The sequence below is a fragment of the Gopherus flavomarginatus genome, chromosome 4, assembly GCF_025201925.1.
Source record: "Gopherus flavomarginatus isolate rGopFla2 chromosome 4, rGopFla2.mat.asm, whole genome shotgun sequence".
Lineage (NCBI taxonomy): Eukaryota > Metazoa > Chordata > Testudines > Testudinidae > Gopherus > Gopherus flavomarginatus.
Genome location: NC_066620.1, coordinates 120350355 through 120368331, shown reverse-complemented (window position 1 = coordinate 120368331; position 17977 = coordinate 120350355). Strand labels below are relative to the sequence as shown.

Sequence of the window (17977 nt, the reverse complement as noted above, 5' to 3'; positions counted from 1 at the left end):
AAAGTTTCACCTCACTTAAAAAGTACTTGCTTACAAAATCAGACATAAAAATACAAAAATGTCCCAGTACACTATTACTAATAAATTGTTTCCATTCTCAGTTTGACCATATAATTATAAATCAATTGGAATTAGGGCTAATGATTAATCACAGTTAACTCACTCAATTAACTAAAAAAAAAAACTGATTAAAAATTAATCGTGATTAATCACATTGTTAAACAAAAGAATACCAATTGAAATTTATTAAATATTTTTGGATATTTTTCTACATTTTCAAATATATTGATTTCTGTTACAACACAGAATACAAAGTGTACAGTGCTCACTTTTTATATTATTTTTTATTACAAATATTTGCACTGTAAAAATGGCAAACAAAAGAAAGTATTTTTCAACTGACCTCATACAAGTACTGTAGTGCAATTTCTTTATAGTAAAAGTGTAACTTACAAATGTAGATTTTTTTTTATTATTTTGTTACATAACGGCACTCAAAAACAAAACAATGTAAAACTTCAGAGCCTACAAGTCCTACTTCTTTTTCAGCCAATTGCTAAGACAAACAAGTTATTTACATTTACGGGAGATACTGCTTATTGCATCTTATTTACAATGACACCTGAAAGTGAGAACAGGGATTCGCATGGTACTTTTGTAGCCAGTGTTGCAAGGTATTTACATGCCAGATATGCTAAATATTGACATGCCCCTTCATGCTTCGGCCACTATTCCAGAGGACATGCTGATGATGCTCATTTTAAAAAAAAAAAGTGTTAATTAAATTTGTGACTGAACTCCTAGAGGGTGGGGAGAATTTTATGTTCCCTGCTCTATTTTACGTTCGTTCTGCCATATATTTCATGTTATAACAGTTATAGGAGCACATGTTCATTGTTAGAACACTTTCACAGCAGATTTGACAAAACGCAAAGAAGGTACCAATGTGAGATTTCTCAGGATAGCTACAGCACTCAACCCAAGATTTAAGAATCTGAAGTGCCTTCCAAAATCTGAGAGAGAGGAGTTGTGGAGCATGCTGCTAGGAGTCTTAAAAGAGCAACACTCAGATGCGGAAATTACAGAACCTAAACACACACACAAAAAATTGACCTTCTGCTGGTGGCATCTGGCTCATGATGAAAATGAACATGCATTGGTCCTCACTGCTTTGGATCATTGTTGAGCAGAACCTGTCAGCATGGATGCATATCCTCTGGAATGGTGGTGGAAGCATGAAAGGACGTACAAATCTTTAGCGCATCTGCCACATAAATTTCTTGCGACACCAGCTACAACAATGCCATGTGAACAGCTGTTCTCACTTTCAAGTGACATCGTAAACAAGAAGCAGACAGCATTACTTCCCATAAATGTAAACAAACTTGTTTGTCTGAGCGATTGGCTGAACAAGGAGGAGGACTGAGTGGACTTGTAGACGCTAACGTTTTACATTTGTTTTATTTTTGAATGCAGTTATTTTTTGTACATGAACTTAGAAATGTAGAATTAACTTTCATTATAAAGAGAATGCACTACAGTACTTAGGTGAATTGAAAAATACTATTTCTTTGGTTTTTTACAGTGCAAATATTTGTAATAAAAATAAATATAAATAGAATACAAAGTGTACAGTGCTCAATGTTGTAAATGAAATCAATATATTTGAAAATGTAGAAAGCATCCAAAATATTTAAGTAAATGGTATTCTATTACTGTTTAACAGTGCGATTTAATCGTGATTAATTTTTTTAAATTGCTTGACATCCCTAATTGGAATATAAATATTGTACTTACATTTCAGTGTACAGTGTATATAGAGCAGTATTAACAAGTCATTGTCTGTATGAAATTTTAGTTTGTACAGTAGAACCTCAGAGTTACGAACACCTCGTGAATGGAAGTTGTTCATATATCTGAAATGTTCTGTAACTCTCAACCGAATGTTACGGACTTCAGCCACGAGGGAGCTGGGGCTGCAGCTGCGGGGTGGGAGGTGGTCAGGGCTTAGGAAGGGAGGAGAGGGGAGTGGCCCTCAGGACTTATGCCCCATGGGAGCACCAGGGCTCAGGGCTTTAGATCTGGGAGGAGCGCTGGGGCTCGGGGCTTAAGCCCTGCGGCTCCACTCCCAGTTTCAGTCTCTCTGGGGGCTGGGGCTTGGGGCTTCAGCTTCGTAGCTCCCATCCAAGCTTCTGCCCCACAAGAGAGTGCCAGGGCTTGGGGCTCCCCACAGGTCCACTCCTAGTTTCTGCCCGGGGGGGCAGGCACCAGGGCTCGGGGCTTTAGCTACAGGAGGGAGGAGTGTGGAGCTGAAACAGGTTCTTCCCCCTGTAGCTAAAGCCCTGAGCCCTGGCACACACACACACACACCCCGTGGGGCAGAAGCTGGGAACAACCACCGGACTGCAGCCCTGAGCCCTCATGCTCCTGTGGGGCAGAAGCCTTGACCTCACCCCCCCAACTCCCCCTTGGCTGCAGCCAAGAGCTTGGCTTGTTTAGCCTGGCCAAAAGAAGGCTGCGGGGGGATATGCTTGCTCTATATAAATATATCAGAGGGGTTAACGTTAGGGAGGGAGAGGAATTATTTAAGTTTAGTACTAATGTAGGCACGAGGACGAATGGGTACAAACTGGATATTAGGAAGTTTAGACTTGAAATTAGACGAAGGTTTCTAGCCATTAGGGGAGTGAAGTTCTGGAACAGCCTTCCGAGGGAAGTAGTGGGGGCAAAAGACTTATCTGGCTTTAAGACTAAGCTTGATAAGTATATGGAGGGGATGTTATGATAGGATAGTTTAATTTGGGCAATTGATCTTGGATTATCACCAGATAAGTCTGCTCAGTGGTCTGCGGGGAGATGTTGGATGGGATGGGAACTGAGTTACTGCAGAGAATTCCTTCTTGGGTGCTGGCTGGTGAATCTTGCCCGCATGCTCAGGGTTTAGCTGATCGCCATATTTGGGGTTGGGAAGGAATTTTCCTCCAGGGCGGATTGGCAGGGGCCCTGGAGGTATTTCGCCTTCCCCTGCAGCGTGGGGCATGGGTCGCTTGCTGGTGGATTCTCTGCAGCTTGAGGTCTTCAAACCAATTTTGAGGATTTCAATAACTCAGTCCTGGATTAGGGGTTGTTATAAAAGTGGATGGGTAGGGTTCTGTGGCCTGCCTTGTGCAGGAGGTCAGACTAGATGATCATATTGGTCCCTTCTGACCTATGAGTCTATGAGTACAGTATTTGCTGGTGTGGTGTGGTTTGTTTTGTTTTGTTTTTTGGTCTCTGCTGCTGCCTGATTGATTACTTCCGGTTCCACGTGGTGTGCAGTTGACCGGTAAGTCTGTAACTGTGGTGTTCATATCTTTTGAGGTTCTACTGTACTGCCTTCGCTAGTGCGTTTAATGTAGCCTACTGTAAAACTAGGCAAATATCCTGATGAGTTGATGTACCCCCTAAAGACCCTTGCATAACATCAGGGATACACATACCCCTAGTTGAGAACCACTGCCTTGAACAGCTTTAAACATATTGGAGTAGATGCCACACTGCAATGCAGCCACTTTGAGTAACACTGGTACAAAGCTGGCCATGAGGAAAATTGCCCCAGTATAGGGGGATCTTCTAGTGGCAGATAGCTGTCCCGGCAGCTTCTACCTGTGGCTAAAGTAGGAGGAGAGGGCTTCTTGGAAATTCTTGGCAGCTTCTGCAAATTACAACAGCTTTTGTGCCGGGGGGGGGGGAATTGATGCTGGAGGGGAATGGCTTTGCATAGCACTGTAAAGATAGCCTCAAGCTGCACCTATGAGTTGGCTGTAGAGCACTCAGCACAAAGATTAGGGTCATTATTCCAGGTCATCAGAGCGGGAATTGTAGGCTAATAGGTTTGTATAGAGAGGGTGGTTTAGAGATAACTGATAAATTTGAAGCCACAGACTCTGCAGTCAGTTTTCACTAAAGTTATAGCCCCATTGGAACAGGCAATGGAGTTCTGGGGGCATGGTATTTTCCTTCTAACTATAGGAAGAACATTTGAATCCAGATCTGACTAATGAGTCTTTATATGGATCAATGTTGTTTTTAAAGTTGTAGCACACTCAGATTTAAAAACTATCAGTAACCCATCCCTCTCCACACTTCCAAAGAATTATTGGATAGTTTTTCAACTGAAAATGTATTTAAAAAAATCATACCATGAGACCTTTGACCTTGGAATAAATTCTTAAAATTTGTTGAAATAAGCATCAGTTTCCCAAAATTACTATTTTATAGACAAGAAAGAACTTACACTAGAAAGGATTTGGGACTAAATACTTGACTGAGCACATAGTTTCATTGAGAGCTTGCCTATATGATGCAGCTTTCAGAGCATGTGCTTTTCTTTCAGGTTTTGCTCAAATGTAACTTTCTTTTTGGTTCTTTGTTGTGGTGTTTTATTTCAGTTTATATAAATAAATGTTTATTTCTTGGTAAATAAGCAAGAAAGGGCTGCTGTTAGCTTAGCAAAAATGGGAAGTAAAAAATGACAAAAAGTCCTTTGGCACCTTATAGACTAACAGACGTATTGGAACATAAGCTTTCGTGGGTCAACACCCACTTCGTCAGACACATGCGTATTCATCCACAAAAGCTCATGCTCCAGTACGTCTTGTTAGTCTATAAGGTGCCGCAGAACTTTTTGTCGCTTGTTACAGATCCAGACTAACACCATTACCCCTCTGATACTTGAATAATGGGAAGTGAAACTTAAAGCTTTATTTAAACTAGTGTTATGTATTAGCATCTGAGAAGAGTTCACTGCGCTTGACTAACTGCAGGAAGGAAAATGAAGAAGCTTCTGTGTCCTTCATATTTGAGAGAACATCCCAAGCCCCGTGGCCCAGATGCGCATTGTGCCTCTCGGGAGGAAGTGGCATTTGCACTCCTTTGACGTTGAACTAAGTATGTAACGGGCTAGTTCCCCAACATAGCTTAGTTACTCCACCACGTAATGGCCTCAAGGGGATAATACAGCAACAGGGGATTGTCAGTCCATAAGGAAGACATGTCCATGCTTCCTGTGCTACCCATAGAATAAGAATATATGAGCTGCCATACTGGATTAGATGGACTATTGGTCTGAAGCAGTATCTTGTCTTTTGACAGTGACTGTACCAGAGCTTCAGGGAGAGTGTACAGATCAGCACAATTTTGGAGTGATCTACTCCATCTTTCAGTTTATGGCAGTCAGAGTGTAGGGTTACCCCAAGCAAGAGGTTGCATCCCTGACCATCTTGGTTAATTTCCATTGGTGGACCTATCCTCCATGAATTTATCCAGTTCCTTTTTTTTTAACCCAGTTATACTTTTGGCCATCACAAAATCCCATGGCAATGAGTTCCACAGATTAATTGTGGTGTATGAAAAAGTACTTACTCTTGTTTGTATTAAATCTTCTGCCTATTTAATTTCATCAGGTGACCCCTGATTTTGGTACTGTGGGACAGGGTCAACAACACTTCTTTATTCACTATGTAACATTGTCCCTGGGGTATCCCCTTACGTTGGGGTGGTCCTGCATATGATATACTAGTTTTCTGGGGCTGTTTCACAGTGTACAAGATCTGGGCCTGGTACTAACTTAATTTCATTAGTTTAATTCACTCTTTCAGGTTTAAGGTTAATGAAAACCCAGAAGTTGACTCAAATTTATAATACTTGTGTCCCCTTGTCTCAGATTATCACTGTAGAAGAGGCAAAACGTCGAAAGAGCATTTGCAGTTACTATGAGGAAGATGATGATGACTCTTTACCTGTCCTAAAGCACCACAGTGCGCTCCTAGAGAATATGCACATAGAACAGGTATAATTAGTAATGGAGTTTTGGTTTGATCCCTTCCCCACATTCTCATTTTCTTCCCTGCTGACACTGGAACCATTACATTTTAAATTATATTGGCACACTCGCAAATTTAAATTTCTAACCACAGTGCTTCAGCTTTTTATTTTGAGTGTATTGTAAATACCCATCTCTGTAGTGTCTAGGTGTCAGGCACAGCTTATTGCAGTACTCGACTGGCTGTCGACTTGAGATGAAGAGAGAGAAATCCTATATAATTAAATGTTTACACCATTCTTTTCTTTGCTCCTAGCTTGCCCGCTGTCTGCCAGCAAGAGTGCAGGGATATCCATGGCGGCTTGCATATAGCACATTGGAGCATGGAACCAGCCTGAAAACTCTGTACAGGAAATCAGCGTCTCTTGACAGTCCAGTCCTCCTTGTCATCAAAGATATGGACAACCAGGTTAGGACTTGAGTATAGTGCACTTATTTTGGGGTCTCCTTGATTGGAGTGACCCCATTTAAGAAGACCTTATGATAGTTATGTTTAATCTATTTATAATCTTTATCATTTGCAGTGCAGTCTTCACATGGGTATTCCATACAATTTTAAGAGTCGCATACGCTTGTTAGCAAAGCAGCAGTTTTCAGCCAAATTCAATTATATGGAATAGCATGAGTCAAAATAAGACAAGATGTATGTTATACTATGCTTAGTACTGTTAAATTAGCATATTTATCTTTAAATACAAACCCAGGAAAATATTAGTACTAAAAGAGGTAAAATCTCTATAGCAATTCAAAATTTCTATGGAGCATGCTTTGCAATTGTAATAGTGTTCTCGAAGCATCCATCCCAGTCACTAGCAGAATTCAGAGTTATCAATCTGCTATAAAATAGCAGAGAGCCTCCTTGGGACTGGTGTGAAGTTCTCCAGTAGCTTCTAGAATCCCCATATCTGGAGCCATGTGGCTTTTAAAACTAAAAAGGGATGTGGACAACCCACACACCAGATCAGCAATCCTTTCCCTCTCTCTCCCCCCGCCCCCCCTATTTTACTAATTAGCCTTTATTACCTAAAACATCAGTGCAGTTATTTGTCAGAAACTATATTTGAAAGGCCTTTCTCCTTTTGAATTTTGCAAATTGTCTTCCAAGTATAACACAACCATTTTTGTTTTGACAGATATTTGGAGCATATGCAACACATCCTTTCAGATTTAGTGACCACTATTACGGCACAGGCGAAACTTTCCTCTACACGTTTAGTCCAAACTTCAAGGTAACTTGTTGGGGGAGGGGACCCAAGGCTAGGAGGAGCTCCACTTGTGAAACATGCTTGACAAAACATTACTGATACAGCATGTTTATCATGAGAACCTTTTGCAGTGTTGAGGTAGCCATGTTGGTTCCAGGATATTAGAGAGACAAGGTGGGAGGAGTAATATCTTTTATTGGACTAACTCTCTTGGTCAGAGAAAGAAGCATCAGTTTGAAGGTGTGTGACAAACTTCTTGTGAATGCAGCTAATCACTAAACTCTTCATTCAGTGCTACCAAACTGCAATACTTTCAGCAAAAGTGGCTGGAGAAGCTGGACCAGTCTCTTCCATGAGAGTAAGAAGAGGGTTCTAGGTTGATTGTGTGGGAAGATGTAATGAATAAACCATGGAACACTCATAAAACCAGAGAGGTGGCAACTACAGAAGCAGTTTACGATTTCACATAGTGCTTAGGCCATAGTAACAAGAAACTAAAGAATGGGGCAACTGTGAGACACCCTTAAAATGTAAATAGACTGTTTAATTTTTAAATACTGAAGATATTAAAGAAGTCTATGAAAAGGAAAGGCGTATTGATTGGACACATGTCAAATTTAAAGCAATTTGGTGTCTTTTTTAGATATGAACCATGCTGCTTTATTTTTTTTTCTCCTTGACACGCACACATTAAATTACCCAGAATAATTCCCCAGCCTACCTTTTTTAGTTTATTATATTCCCAATAATCAAATTTGGGTCTTGCATTTCTAGGTGTTTAAGTGGTCTGGAGAAAACACCTACTTTATCAATGGAGATATCGGCTCTCTAGAACTTGGAGGTGGAGGGTAAGTGTGTGGTTTTTGGTTTTGAAATCCTATAATTGACTACACTTTGGGAGAGAAGGGATATTGTTACATGTAAGTGTGAAAGTTAAGTTAAAACTGGTTAGTCCAATAGATTAATTTATCCTTCTTTGAATAGTTTCCCTATGGGTGCTCCGCCTCAGGCGCAGATACGCCTCCCGAGCCCATAATCAGAGATTTCTAGTCAGTGGTGTCCGTTTGGCCTGCGCAGGCACCCTATGCCTCCTGGTGGCAGAGACTAAGGCTACAGAGGGATGCACACGCAAACCACCCTCAGTTCCTTCTCTACTGCCTCAGCCTTATGGAACACCTAGCATGTCCATCTAGAGCGTAATTGGCCTTCTCTTTGCTTTGCACAGATAGTTGTACTTAGTGTTTACCATAGTTAGTTTTGGTGAGATGATTGTGGGTGGTTTTTCCCCCTTTCCCTCGGGGGAGACTTGTCTTCTTTTGGCAGTGCATGCCTGCTTCACCAGGCTTCTGATGCTGCCTCTCTTGCTTGGAGGCTATATTAGTAAGCACTGGGCACTCCCAAGTGTGTCTGTTGCCTGGGGGAGTTCCACATGTCCCAGAAATGTTCCTTCTGTTTGGCCCTTAAGATCACAGCTAGGAAGAGCAGGGACTGTAGCAGGGGCATCAACTTTGGGGCCACCTCCAATAGATCACAGGGTGCACCAAGACCTCCTCAGGCGAATCGCCCACAACGTGGGATTGCAAGTGGAGGAGGTTGTCGAGACTGAGGACCCCATGATGTACATTCTTGCTCCTGAAGGTCCATCACAGGAGGCTGATCCCTAATCAAGATGGTGCAGAACAATATAAAAACTCTGTGGTGGACCCCAGCCTCAATCCTGCCGACTGCTAGACGTGTCGAGCATAAATATTTCATCCCTTCCAAGAAATATGAGTATTTATTCTCACATGCACAGCCATGCTTGATTGTTGTGTCAGCAGTCAATGAGAAGGAGCGTGAAGGAAAGCAGGGGCCAGCCCTCAAATCCAAGGGGGCGAAAAGGATGGACTTCTTCGGAAGAAAGGTCTATGCCACGGGCAGTCTACAACTGAGGATAGCCACTCAGCAGGCTATCCTCAGTAGGTACAACTTCAGTTCATGGACCACCATGTTGAAGTTCAAAGACATGATCCTGGTGGACTCCAGAATGGAATTCTCTGCTATTGTCGAGGAAGGGAAGGCAGTTGCACGGACCTCTCTGCAGGCGTCCCCGGACTCGACAGATTTAGCTTCCTGTACCCGCTCCTCAGGAATATCATAGCTCCAGGCGTCTGAGCTACCTCCGGAAGTGCAGCAAACCCTGCAGCACCTTCCCTTCAAGGCCGCAGGGCTTTTTTTCAGAGCAGACTGACTTCAAGCTGCACAGTTTGAAAGATTCCAGGTTGATCATGAAGTCATTGGGGATGCATACCCCTGCAATCCAGTGCAAGCACGTTAAGCCCCAGCCACTGCAACAGCAATGTCCATATCCTCCTTGACCGAGGCAGGCTTTTATAGGCGAAAGAGCAGAAATCACAGGTGCAAGCCTTCATACCCCCCTTCAGGGCAGGGTCAGGGCCCAACCAAGTCATTGTCAGGCTCCAAACAAGGATTTTGAAGGGACACCATCAATATCCCAGATCCTTCTCTGTACATCCTCAATCGTCTGTCCCACTTTTTTTTTTCTTTTAATATGGAGATATACCTATCATAGAACTGGAAGGGACCTTGAAAGGTGGTCATCAAGTCCAGCCCCCTGCCTTCACTAGCAAGACTAAGTACTGATTTTGCCCCAGATCCCTAAGTGGCCCCCGCAAGGATTGAACTCACAACCCTGGGTTTAGCAAGCCAATGCTCAAACCACTGAGCTATGCCCCATAGCAGCACAGGTAGGTTGGTTCAGGCAGACCAGATGAAGAGACTTCCCATCTTCTCACAACACATTTCTTCCTGGATCACGGACTGCATCCATACCTGCTACAACCTTGTCAGGATCCCAGCTCCAGCTAATACGGCCCACTCGACACGAGCTCAAGCCTCATCTGCCGCTTTCTTGGCCCAGGTGCCCATCCAGGAGATCTGCAGAGCAGCAACCTTGTCTTTGGTGCACACGTTTACCACCCACTATGCCATCACCCAGCATGCTAGAGAGGACACCGCCTTCAGCAGGGAGGTTCTCCAATCAGTGATTTCTTAACTCCGACCCCACCTCGGGGGAGAGCTTGGGAGTCGCCTGATTGGAATTGACGTGAACAAGCACTTGAAGAAAAAACGGTTACTCATCTTCTTGTAATTGTTCTTGGAGATGTGTTGTTCACATCCATTCCAATACCCACCTCCTTCCTGTCTGTTGGGAGTATCCGGCAAGAAGGACCTCAAGGGGGGGTTGGGTTGGCAGGGTCATATATTGAGCGCCATGAAGGTGCCACTCCAAGGGGCTCTCTAGCCAACCCAATGGGAGTTGCTAAGGTAAAAGTTTCTGACAACCGTGCACTCAGTGTGCGCACACCTGATTGGAATGGATGTGAACAACACATCTCGAAGAACAACAGTTACAAGAAGGTAAATGTGTTTTGCCCAAGCTGCGGGGTTTTTGTTTTGTTTCCAGCTAATAAGGATGTGGGCTTAGCTGCTGCAGATAAAGTTCAAACTTTAACAATTTTTTTCTTTTTTTTTAGTGGTCGATTTGGTTTATGGCTAGATGTTGATTTGTATCATGGGCGAAGCAACTCCTGCAGCACCTTCAATAATGACATCCTATCCAAGAAAGAAGATTTCATAATACAAGATGTGGAAGTATGGACATTTGAGTGAAATACAGCTTGCCTTATGGACTGGGTTCACTGAGGATGCTGAAAGCTAAATCCTCAGCACAGGCTGCCTCACAACGCAACACTTTCTTTCTGCTATCGTAGCAGAACACGACTACACGAAAACATTAAGACCCAATTTTAAGAGGCAGAAATGGAGAAAACAAAAGTTAGTGTTTTTACTCTCTTCCCACCAACAGTCCTTGAATAAGGAAACAAGATGCTTATGAAGACATTTATGATGTATGAATTTGTTTAAAACTGTTTTTTTATTTTCTGTAACTGTGGAAAATATATATATAGTACATTCCATGTGTATTTATATTACATATAAGTGCTACCAAAAAGAAACTCTACAACATACTTTCTGTTTGCCATGAAAACAATAATCATCTTAAATAATAGATGAACACAGCACTTAAAAGGGACTGTTTTTTTTTAAATCTTTTTTATTTATTGTTATTGTATAGTACATTTGTTTAAAATTTATTAGGTATGTTTTTTTCCTTTTAATGTTTAAAACCTCAGAATTTGACAGAAAAATACTGTTGACGTAGTTTTCATATGTGTTAGCAACAAATCCATTTGATTTCTAAAGTTAGTTTTATAATTTTTTTTATTTTGTAAATGAAACTTTGTTTCTGTTTTGTTGTTGTTGCCCTAATTTAGGGTTTTTGTTTTCTGGCAGAAACACTGAGTGCATAATTCTGGATTTCTTTCAGATGGTGGGAGGGAGGTGGGTGCTGTCGGCATTCATTATTGACTCTGCTGCCATCTTCCTATTAATTGGGTGTTCTACTGGCAATATATGGAACAGCAGGGCACATTCTTAGTTAGTGTAACTTGTCATAGCTTCATTGACTTCATTAGAGCTTTGACAGTTCATACCAGCTCAGGATCTGCCCCAGCATGTTTATACTCATCACTAAGAAAATGTCTGAAAAGAAACACAGGTTGTTTTTCTCAGCCACTTGTTTGGTGGCACAGAAAACTAGCTCTGTTTCATGAGTCTTACCCTACCCTTTTTTAAAAAAAAAAATCTTGTTCTTTAATAGGGGGGGGGAAATATAATGTGAAAAGTGGGAAGGAATGTTCTTTCCCAAGTAGGCCATATTATGTTGATATAATAACTGTTTTTCTTGGCAATTGATATTTGGTTTCCTTCCTGAAAAAGGCTTGAACCAACAGGCTAACTTATGCTTTTACAAGTAACTAATTATTTATTTTTTGGTTTAATGAAGTGGCATTTAAATACAGACCAGAATTTTTTCTCTTGAGGGACATTTCATTTGCGAAAGGCAGAGCTGAACTCTAATCCAGGTAGTGCTGTGAAAACATCGATAGATACAAAAGGTAACTGAAGGAAATAAGAAAATACATTTTTCTTTATGGTATGTGACCAATTCTGCCTTGTCAAAAAACATAGCTTTGTGGGTGTTTTTGTTTAAAAAAATTTATTTAAATGGTAATTTCTGCTGGTAGGAAAGGAATCTGTCCTGTTTCTAGAGTTCAAAGCAAAATGTAACCACATCATACTGAATCCAATTAATCTTAAAAGAAGTCAGGTTTTAGAACTGGTGTTGCACTTCCAAGCTTATAAAAGCACTGTAAACATTCGGAATATTCCACTGAAGTAGTACAACTCCAGTTAGTTACTACTCTTCACCCTCTTCTCCCATCCTCCAGAAATAAAAGGGAACAACTTAGATGCTAAGTGTGTGGGGTTTTTTGTGTTTTTGTTTTTTTTCCCAAAAGCATCAATCAGTCTTAAGTCCACACAGAGGATCCATGCAGTTAAAAACTGACACAGTAAAAATAAGAAGTCTGTAACACAGTGCACATACGCTATTAACACTGTTTTCTTCCACTTGGCCTATCCATAAAAAAAAAAAAGTTCTGATGGATTTAGCTGTAAGATATTTCAGAAACTGCTAATAGCATAGTGCTTTGAGAGATTCTAGGAATGTCTAATAATGTCTGCCATTTTGGCCAGTTGCATACCACTTACTAGTAACAAGCAAAAAAATTGTCATTTTACATACCTATCTCTCTTACTTAACTACAGTTTATTCCATTACTCTGTATTTGTCAGAGCATAACTAAACGCTGTGTTCTATATTCAGCAGTGTTGTTCATTCAAACTTCTGTGACCCTTTACACTTTAAACTATGAATCTTGAATATATGTAATGCAGTGCTATCACAATATTTCAATAAAGGAGTTTATGCATTCAGATACTTATTTTGGATGTTTTCCCTTTTACATTTATTTACAAACCTTGAATACTCCTAAAAATGAGGGAATAATATGAGCCCTTCCTTAAGGCACAAATGCTTCAGGTAACAATAGTAGCTGAATCCTCCTTGAGAATTTCAAAGGTACAGATCGTAGCGGAGGCAGAATACAGGAGTAGATGGTGGAAGCTGATCTATTTTGGTATGCTGTTTTCTAACTTTGGGTTGGTTCAGTGTACCCATGAAGGGACTTCAAGAAGAAAAGCTGTGCAAAAAAAGAAAAAAACACTTTTTCCTTTTGCTAGGGGAAAAAAAATAATGAAAATAATATAACAGTTAATTTAAGGATCTCATCAGCCTTATTCTGCATTGCTTATTCATACTTTTGTATGTGCCCACATACCATGTTACAAGTACTTCATGTTTTTGAGAAGGGCCATGATATTCCTGAGTCCTAACAGATCTCAAGATATGAAATGGCAGCACACATACAACTTACCATCTGACTTTGCAAAATATAATACTTTTATTTCCAGACAAAAAATAACTAAAATAAAGCTAAAAATGATATTAGTAACGTGAAAGTAATCTACAAAGGAACTTGTGCTTTTTTTTGCTGCTTTATAGTGTATGAAGAAGGCCTGAAATTAAAACTAGAAAAACTCTTCTGCGATGTCTGTTTTATTTTTGGTTGTTTTGGGGTTCTTTTGGACATTTTTTTTCTTTAATTTCAGAAAGATCAGGCATGTCAAATTATTGGTCTGACTGGAGAAACTCAGAGGTCTCAGAATGAGCATACCCTCTTTTAATAAATTTACATCTTCGTATAAACTTAATGGTTACCAGAATTTGCAGAACTGTAACAAGAAGTAAAATAGTCAAGTGTTTTATGTTACTAGGATTCTGAAACTGTTATGGATGGAAAGCTCTTTCAGAATCGTATGCTTTAATCACTACAGGAATACAGTTGAAGGTTATTTTGGTTTCCTTAAGTGTGTGTGATGGATGATTAAGATTTTAATTTCCATGCATTTTTGCTGGCTGGCAGCTATATAGTGTGTTTGCTACTTCTTAACTGAATTTTCTACGTTGTTTAATATTTGAGTTGCTAGTTGTACTTGTGCATACTTAGCTGTTGCACACCACAGTTTTTTGTGTTGGGAATCATTTAAATTAGCTCCCAGTTTCTGTTCAAGCTAGGATCTTGCAAGAAAATGTCTTAGAATAATCTTCAGAGGTGAACTTTTTCAAAGTGTCTCAATTTAAAACTACTTTCTTGTCTGATTTTGGTGGGAAGATTCTCTGTAGAGATTGGCTTGTATTTTCCAAGCTGTTCTATCTTGTGCCAGCATCCATCAGCTCCAGGAGCAGAAAGCCGCAAAGGTGGTTTTGTAGGAAATTTTTCTGTTTTTATTGTTTTCCCCTACTTAGCCATCTTGGAATCAAGGGGTGTTGGTTGTCCCTCCATTTTTGGTGCCCTTCTTGTTGCCAGGTTTGGTGCCTTTTTCTCCACAAGGCGGGAAAAGGTAAAATCACATGATCCTAATCTGCCTTGTAATAGAGTATTTAAGGTTGGTTCACCCATCCTGCGGCTGCTGCCAATCAGAGTGGCAGACCAGTGCCCGTTTTCCATTTGCAATTGCATTGCTCCCACTCACCTGGCATACCATCACTTATCAGGCTAGTGTCCACATACATCCACCCAGATGACACAAGTGTAGGAGAACAGCAGCTTACCTGAAGATTGCCTTACCGGTGTTCCATCTGAAGATCCATCTCGGTATATCCTGGTGCCCTCATCGATCCCTGCCTCTGTGGTATCCCATGTTCCTGTCTCTGTTCTTGCAAATATGGTGATATGTTAAATCTTTTGTTACATCTTTTACCCACCATGTGTATACCTTTTGCAGTTCCTAGGCTTAAGGCCCTCTGGTTTAACGACAGAGTGGTTTGTTTGTATGTTATTAGTACTGGTGTCCTTGTTTTAAATAAACTGTTTGTGTTTGCATTTTACCTGTGCATCAGGTTTCTGTCAAGCACCAATGATAGACATCACAGGTTTGTACCCCCTCCCACTTCTATGTCATCTAGTCTAGTCCAAGTAAAAGTCTTCAATAAATTTGGTGACTGTGGCAGGACCCCCTTTGCTTGATTTTTAGTATTTTGCTTTAAGTTTATTTCCTCGGTTTGTTAACTGCAGCCCCCAGGCTGTGTGGATGGAACACTGGCCACAAGTACTGGCAGTGTTGGATCACTGATCACAAGTACCGGTAATGATTGGTAGTGGGTAGGGCCTGGGTGCTGTGACAGCCTGCTGAGAGGTGGCCTGTGTGCCATTGACTTTTACCTAGCCTGAGTCTAGGAGGGGGTCACAGGCTAAGTTCCTGCTAAGCAGCGCAGACGTGCAGCAGCCTATTAAGCACCGCACAGGCCCTTACGGCTGCAGCGTGAAGAGATGCCCCTCACCCAGCCCTGGACCTGCCACGGCTGGGGGAAAGGCGCCCCTCCTCTGGCTCCAACCCAGCCCTGGCCGGGCCGGGGCCGGGGGTGAGGCGCCTCCACCCCCCCAGCCCAGATGCTGCTGCAGGGAGAGAGCTGGGGTGAGTCCTCTCTTCCCTGCTATAGCCCAGGGGCAGCCTGCACCCCAAGCCCCTCATCCCCGGCCCCACCCTAGAGCTCACTCCCCACGCTCCGCACCCCCACCCTCTGCCCCAGCCCTGAGCCCCCTCCCACACTCCTAACCCTTCAGCCCCACCTCCACCACATTAATTTTGTTACGTGCACCAATATGGAGGTGATATATCACTTGTCACCTCTATAATGGTGCACATAACAAAATTCATTGCGACATGCATGGGAAAAATTAGAGGGAACACTGGTCGCAGGTCTCGATTATCGGGACCAAGCCTCTGCCTGGCTTAGGTCCAGGAGGGGTGGCTTCGGGCCTGTGTGCTGAAGCAGTGAAGCAGCCTTGAGTGCTGACAGCCTTCTGTGCTGTGTGTGTGTGGCCTTGTGCATCATTACAACCCCCTTGAGAGCGAGCCTGTGTGCTGCAGGGGAGAGGCCTAGTGGTACTGTTTGAGTAGAGCCTGGTGTGCCCCATTGCACTTACCCTGTGCACTATCAGGGAGTGGTCCTGTGCGCTGCTAAAAGGAGGACACTTGTTGGAGCAAGTGAAGTAGACTCCAGAAACGCACTCAGCTCTACAAAAGGACTGCAGCCAAAGAGCCCAGCTCTGAGATGGAGCTGAAAATTCACTGCAGTCTCAGAAAGCAGCAGTTATTTGTTTGTTGATTGAAGCAGGCTTTGAAAGGCAAGCCTCACTTAAAGCAGAATCTGATCCCATCTGCTTAGTGGATTTGAACTGGTATTGGTAAAAGCACTGTGCTTTTGGTAATATGCCAGACGTTGCTGGGTACTGCAACTGCTGTCCTAGGAATTTCAGCAGAAGACTTAAGTGCCTTGTGGGGTTTCATCAGCCTGCAGTGATGAGCACTCGCACATGTTGGGAGAATGGATGGCTGCCACAAATAAATAAAAATTCCCTGGATGCGTGTGTGCATTTATTTGGAAAGGGAAAGAACCCCTGGGCGGTGAGTTTGCTCAAGGGAGGTGATACTTATGCCACCTTGTGTAGTAAATGGGAGGGCTTTGTAGTGGACAAGCCCAAGCCCACAAAAAAGGAAAGAAAAAGGGCTTCGATATACAGACTATATGTAGCTAGTAGGGAGCTCAATGGGTACTGCGGAAATTGAAATAGCCCAGCTAAAAGACCAGGTTAAGGCCCGAGATGCTGAGTTGGAAAAATGGGTGGAATGGCTAGAGGCTCAGAATGAAGGGTATGTGACCCAGATAGGCAGACTAGATCTGCAAGTTCAGGAATTAAGCATCCTCGTCTCCAAGAAGGAGAAAGGAAAAATCTCCATACTGACAATTAAACAAGAGGAATTGCAGGCAGCGATTCGAGAGTTGATGAGAGAACTCCAGCAGAGCCAAAACCAGCACCAGGAGGCAGAACACAACTACTGCCAGGAAAGGATCAGAAAGTTTGAACACAAGCTAAAGCAAGCCAAGGGGCTTCTCAATGCTATCAGTCAGGACCCTCTAAGGAAGAACCCAGAAAAGTCAAGCTCAAACAGCAGCCGCTCTGACGAATCTCAAGGGGAAGAAGTTCTTCGGAAAACAGTATGTCATGCAGAGACGTCAGCACCGCCGGAGATGGAGAGACCCAAAGATGGAAGAAGCCTGCCTTTGGCCTTGGTGACCACCACCATAGTCAGTTATGGACCAGGGTCATCACGGTCGACTGAAATGCAGCATGAAATAAAACCATATACCCTGGAGCAGGCAAGGGGAATGGGGAAAGCCTTAGGCCCCCTCAATAAAGAAATATTTCTTGACTGGCTCACTAAAGTAAATTTCCTTCTCAGAATTAAGTAGGAGGATGCAGCAGCTCTAATCAAGGAGTGCATGCAAGGAGAAGACTTTGGCTCCCTCCTTGTTGACATTCAGGTTGCTGATACGAAGACCTCGCTCCAGTTACATGAGGGTGTGCTCAGGTTCTATTTTCCACACCGGAACCTGATAGGCCGGTATTATTCCAAAAGGCAGAGAGCACGAGTGGCCTGAGAAATACTTAAACCAAAAAAAAAATGCTGGGCTGGATAGCTGGGGCTATGTCATGCGACACTCCGGAGTTCATTGAGGCGGTGCTGCCTGCAGGGACTGACCCCTGCACTAAAGGTCACAATGGGAACCACAGAACTATCTCCCTAAGGGAAATAGAAGATCAACTAAAGAAGGCTTATAAAATTCAGCGGGAAGCTTTTCCCATGCACGGTACCAACAAAAAGGTGGTGGTAGTGACTGAGAGAGGTAGTCAAAGGAAAGAGGTTCCCAAGAAAAGTTCTGGTTACAAGAGACCAGACGGGCAGCTCTCAAGAAAAGGAAGCTTTTGTGGAAGAAGCTGCTACTGGAGAGCTGCTACAATGTCTGGTAAAGCACAAA

The 17977-nt window shown here is 42.4% G+C and overlaps 1 protein-coding gene across 4 annotated transcripts in view; it reads left to right on the top strand.

Moving 5' to 3' along the window:
• The window catches only part of NCOA7 (nuclear receptor coactivator 7), a 159885-nt gene extending 146916 nt beyond the window's left edge, over positions 1-12969 (top strand). For all 4 annotated transcript variants that reach the window (XM_050949522.1, XM_050949520.1, XM_050949521.1 and 1 more), the window contains 5 exons: positions 5705-5830; positions 6120-6272; positions 6997-7092; positions 7843-7916; positions 10605-12969. In XM_050949522.1, coding sequence (XP_050805479.1) covers positions 5705-5830; positions 6120-6272; positions 6997-7092; positions 7843-7916; positions 10605-10740 — 585 coding nt within the window. In that variant the 3' untranslated portion in view covers positions 10741-12969. The remainder of the gene's footprint in view (positions 1-5704; positions 5831-6119; positions 6273-6996; positions 7093-7842; positions 7917-10604) is intronic.
• Positions 12970-17977: the final 5008 nt, after the last annotated feature.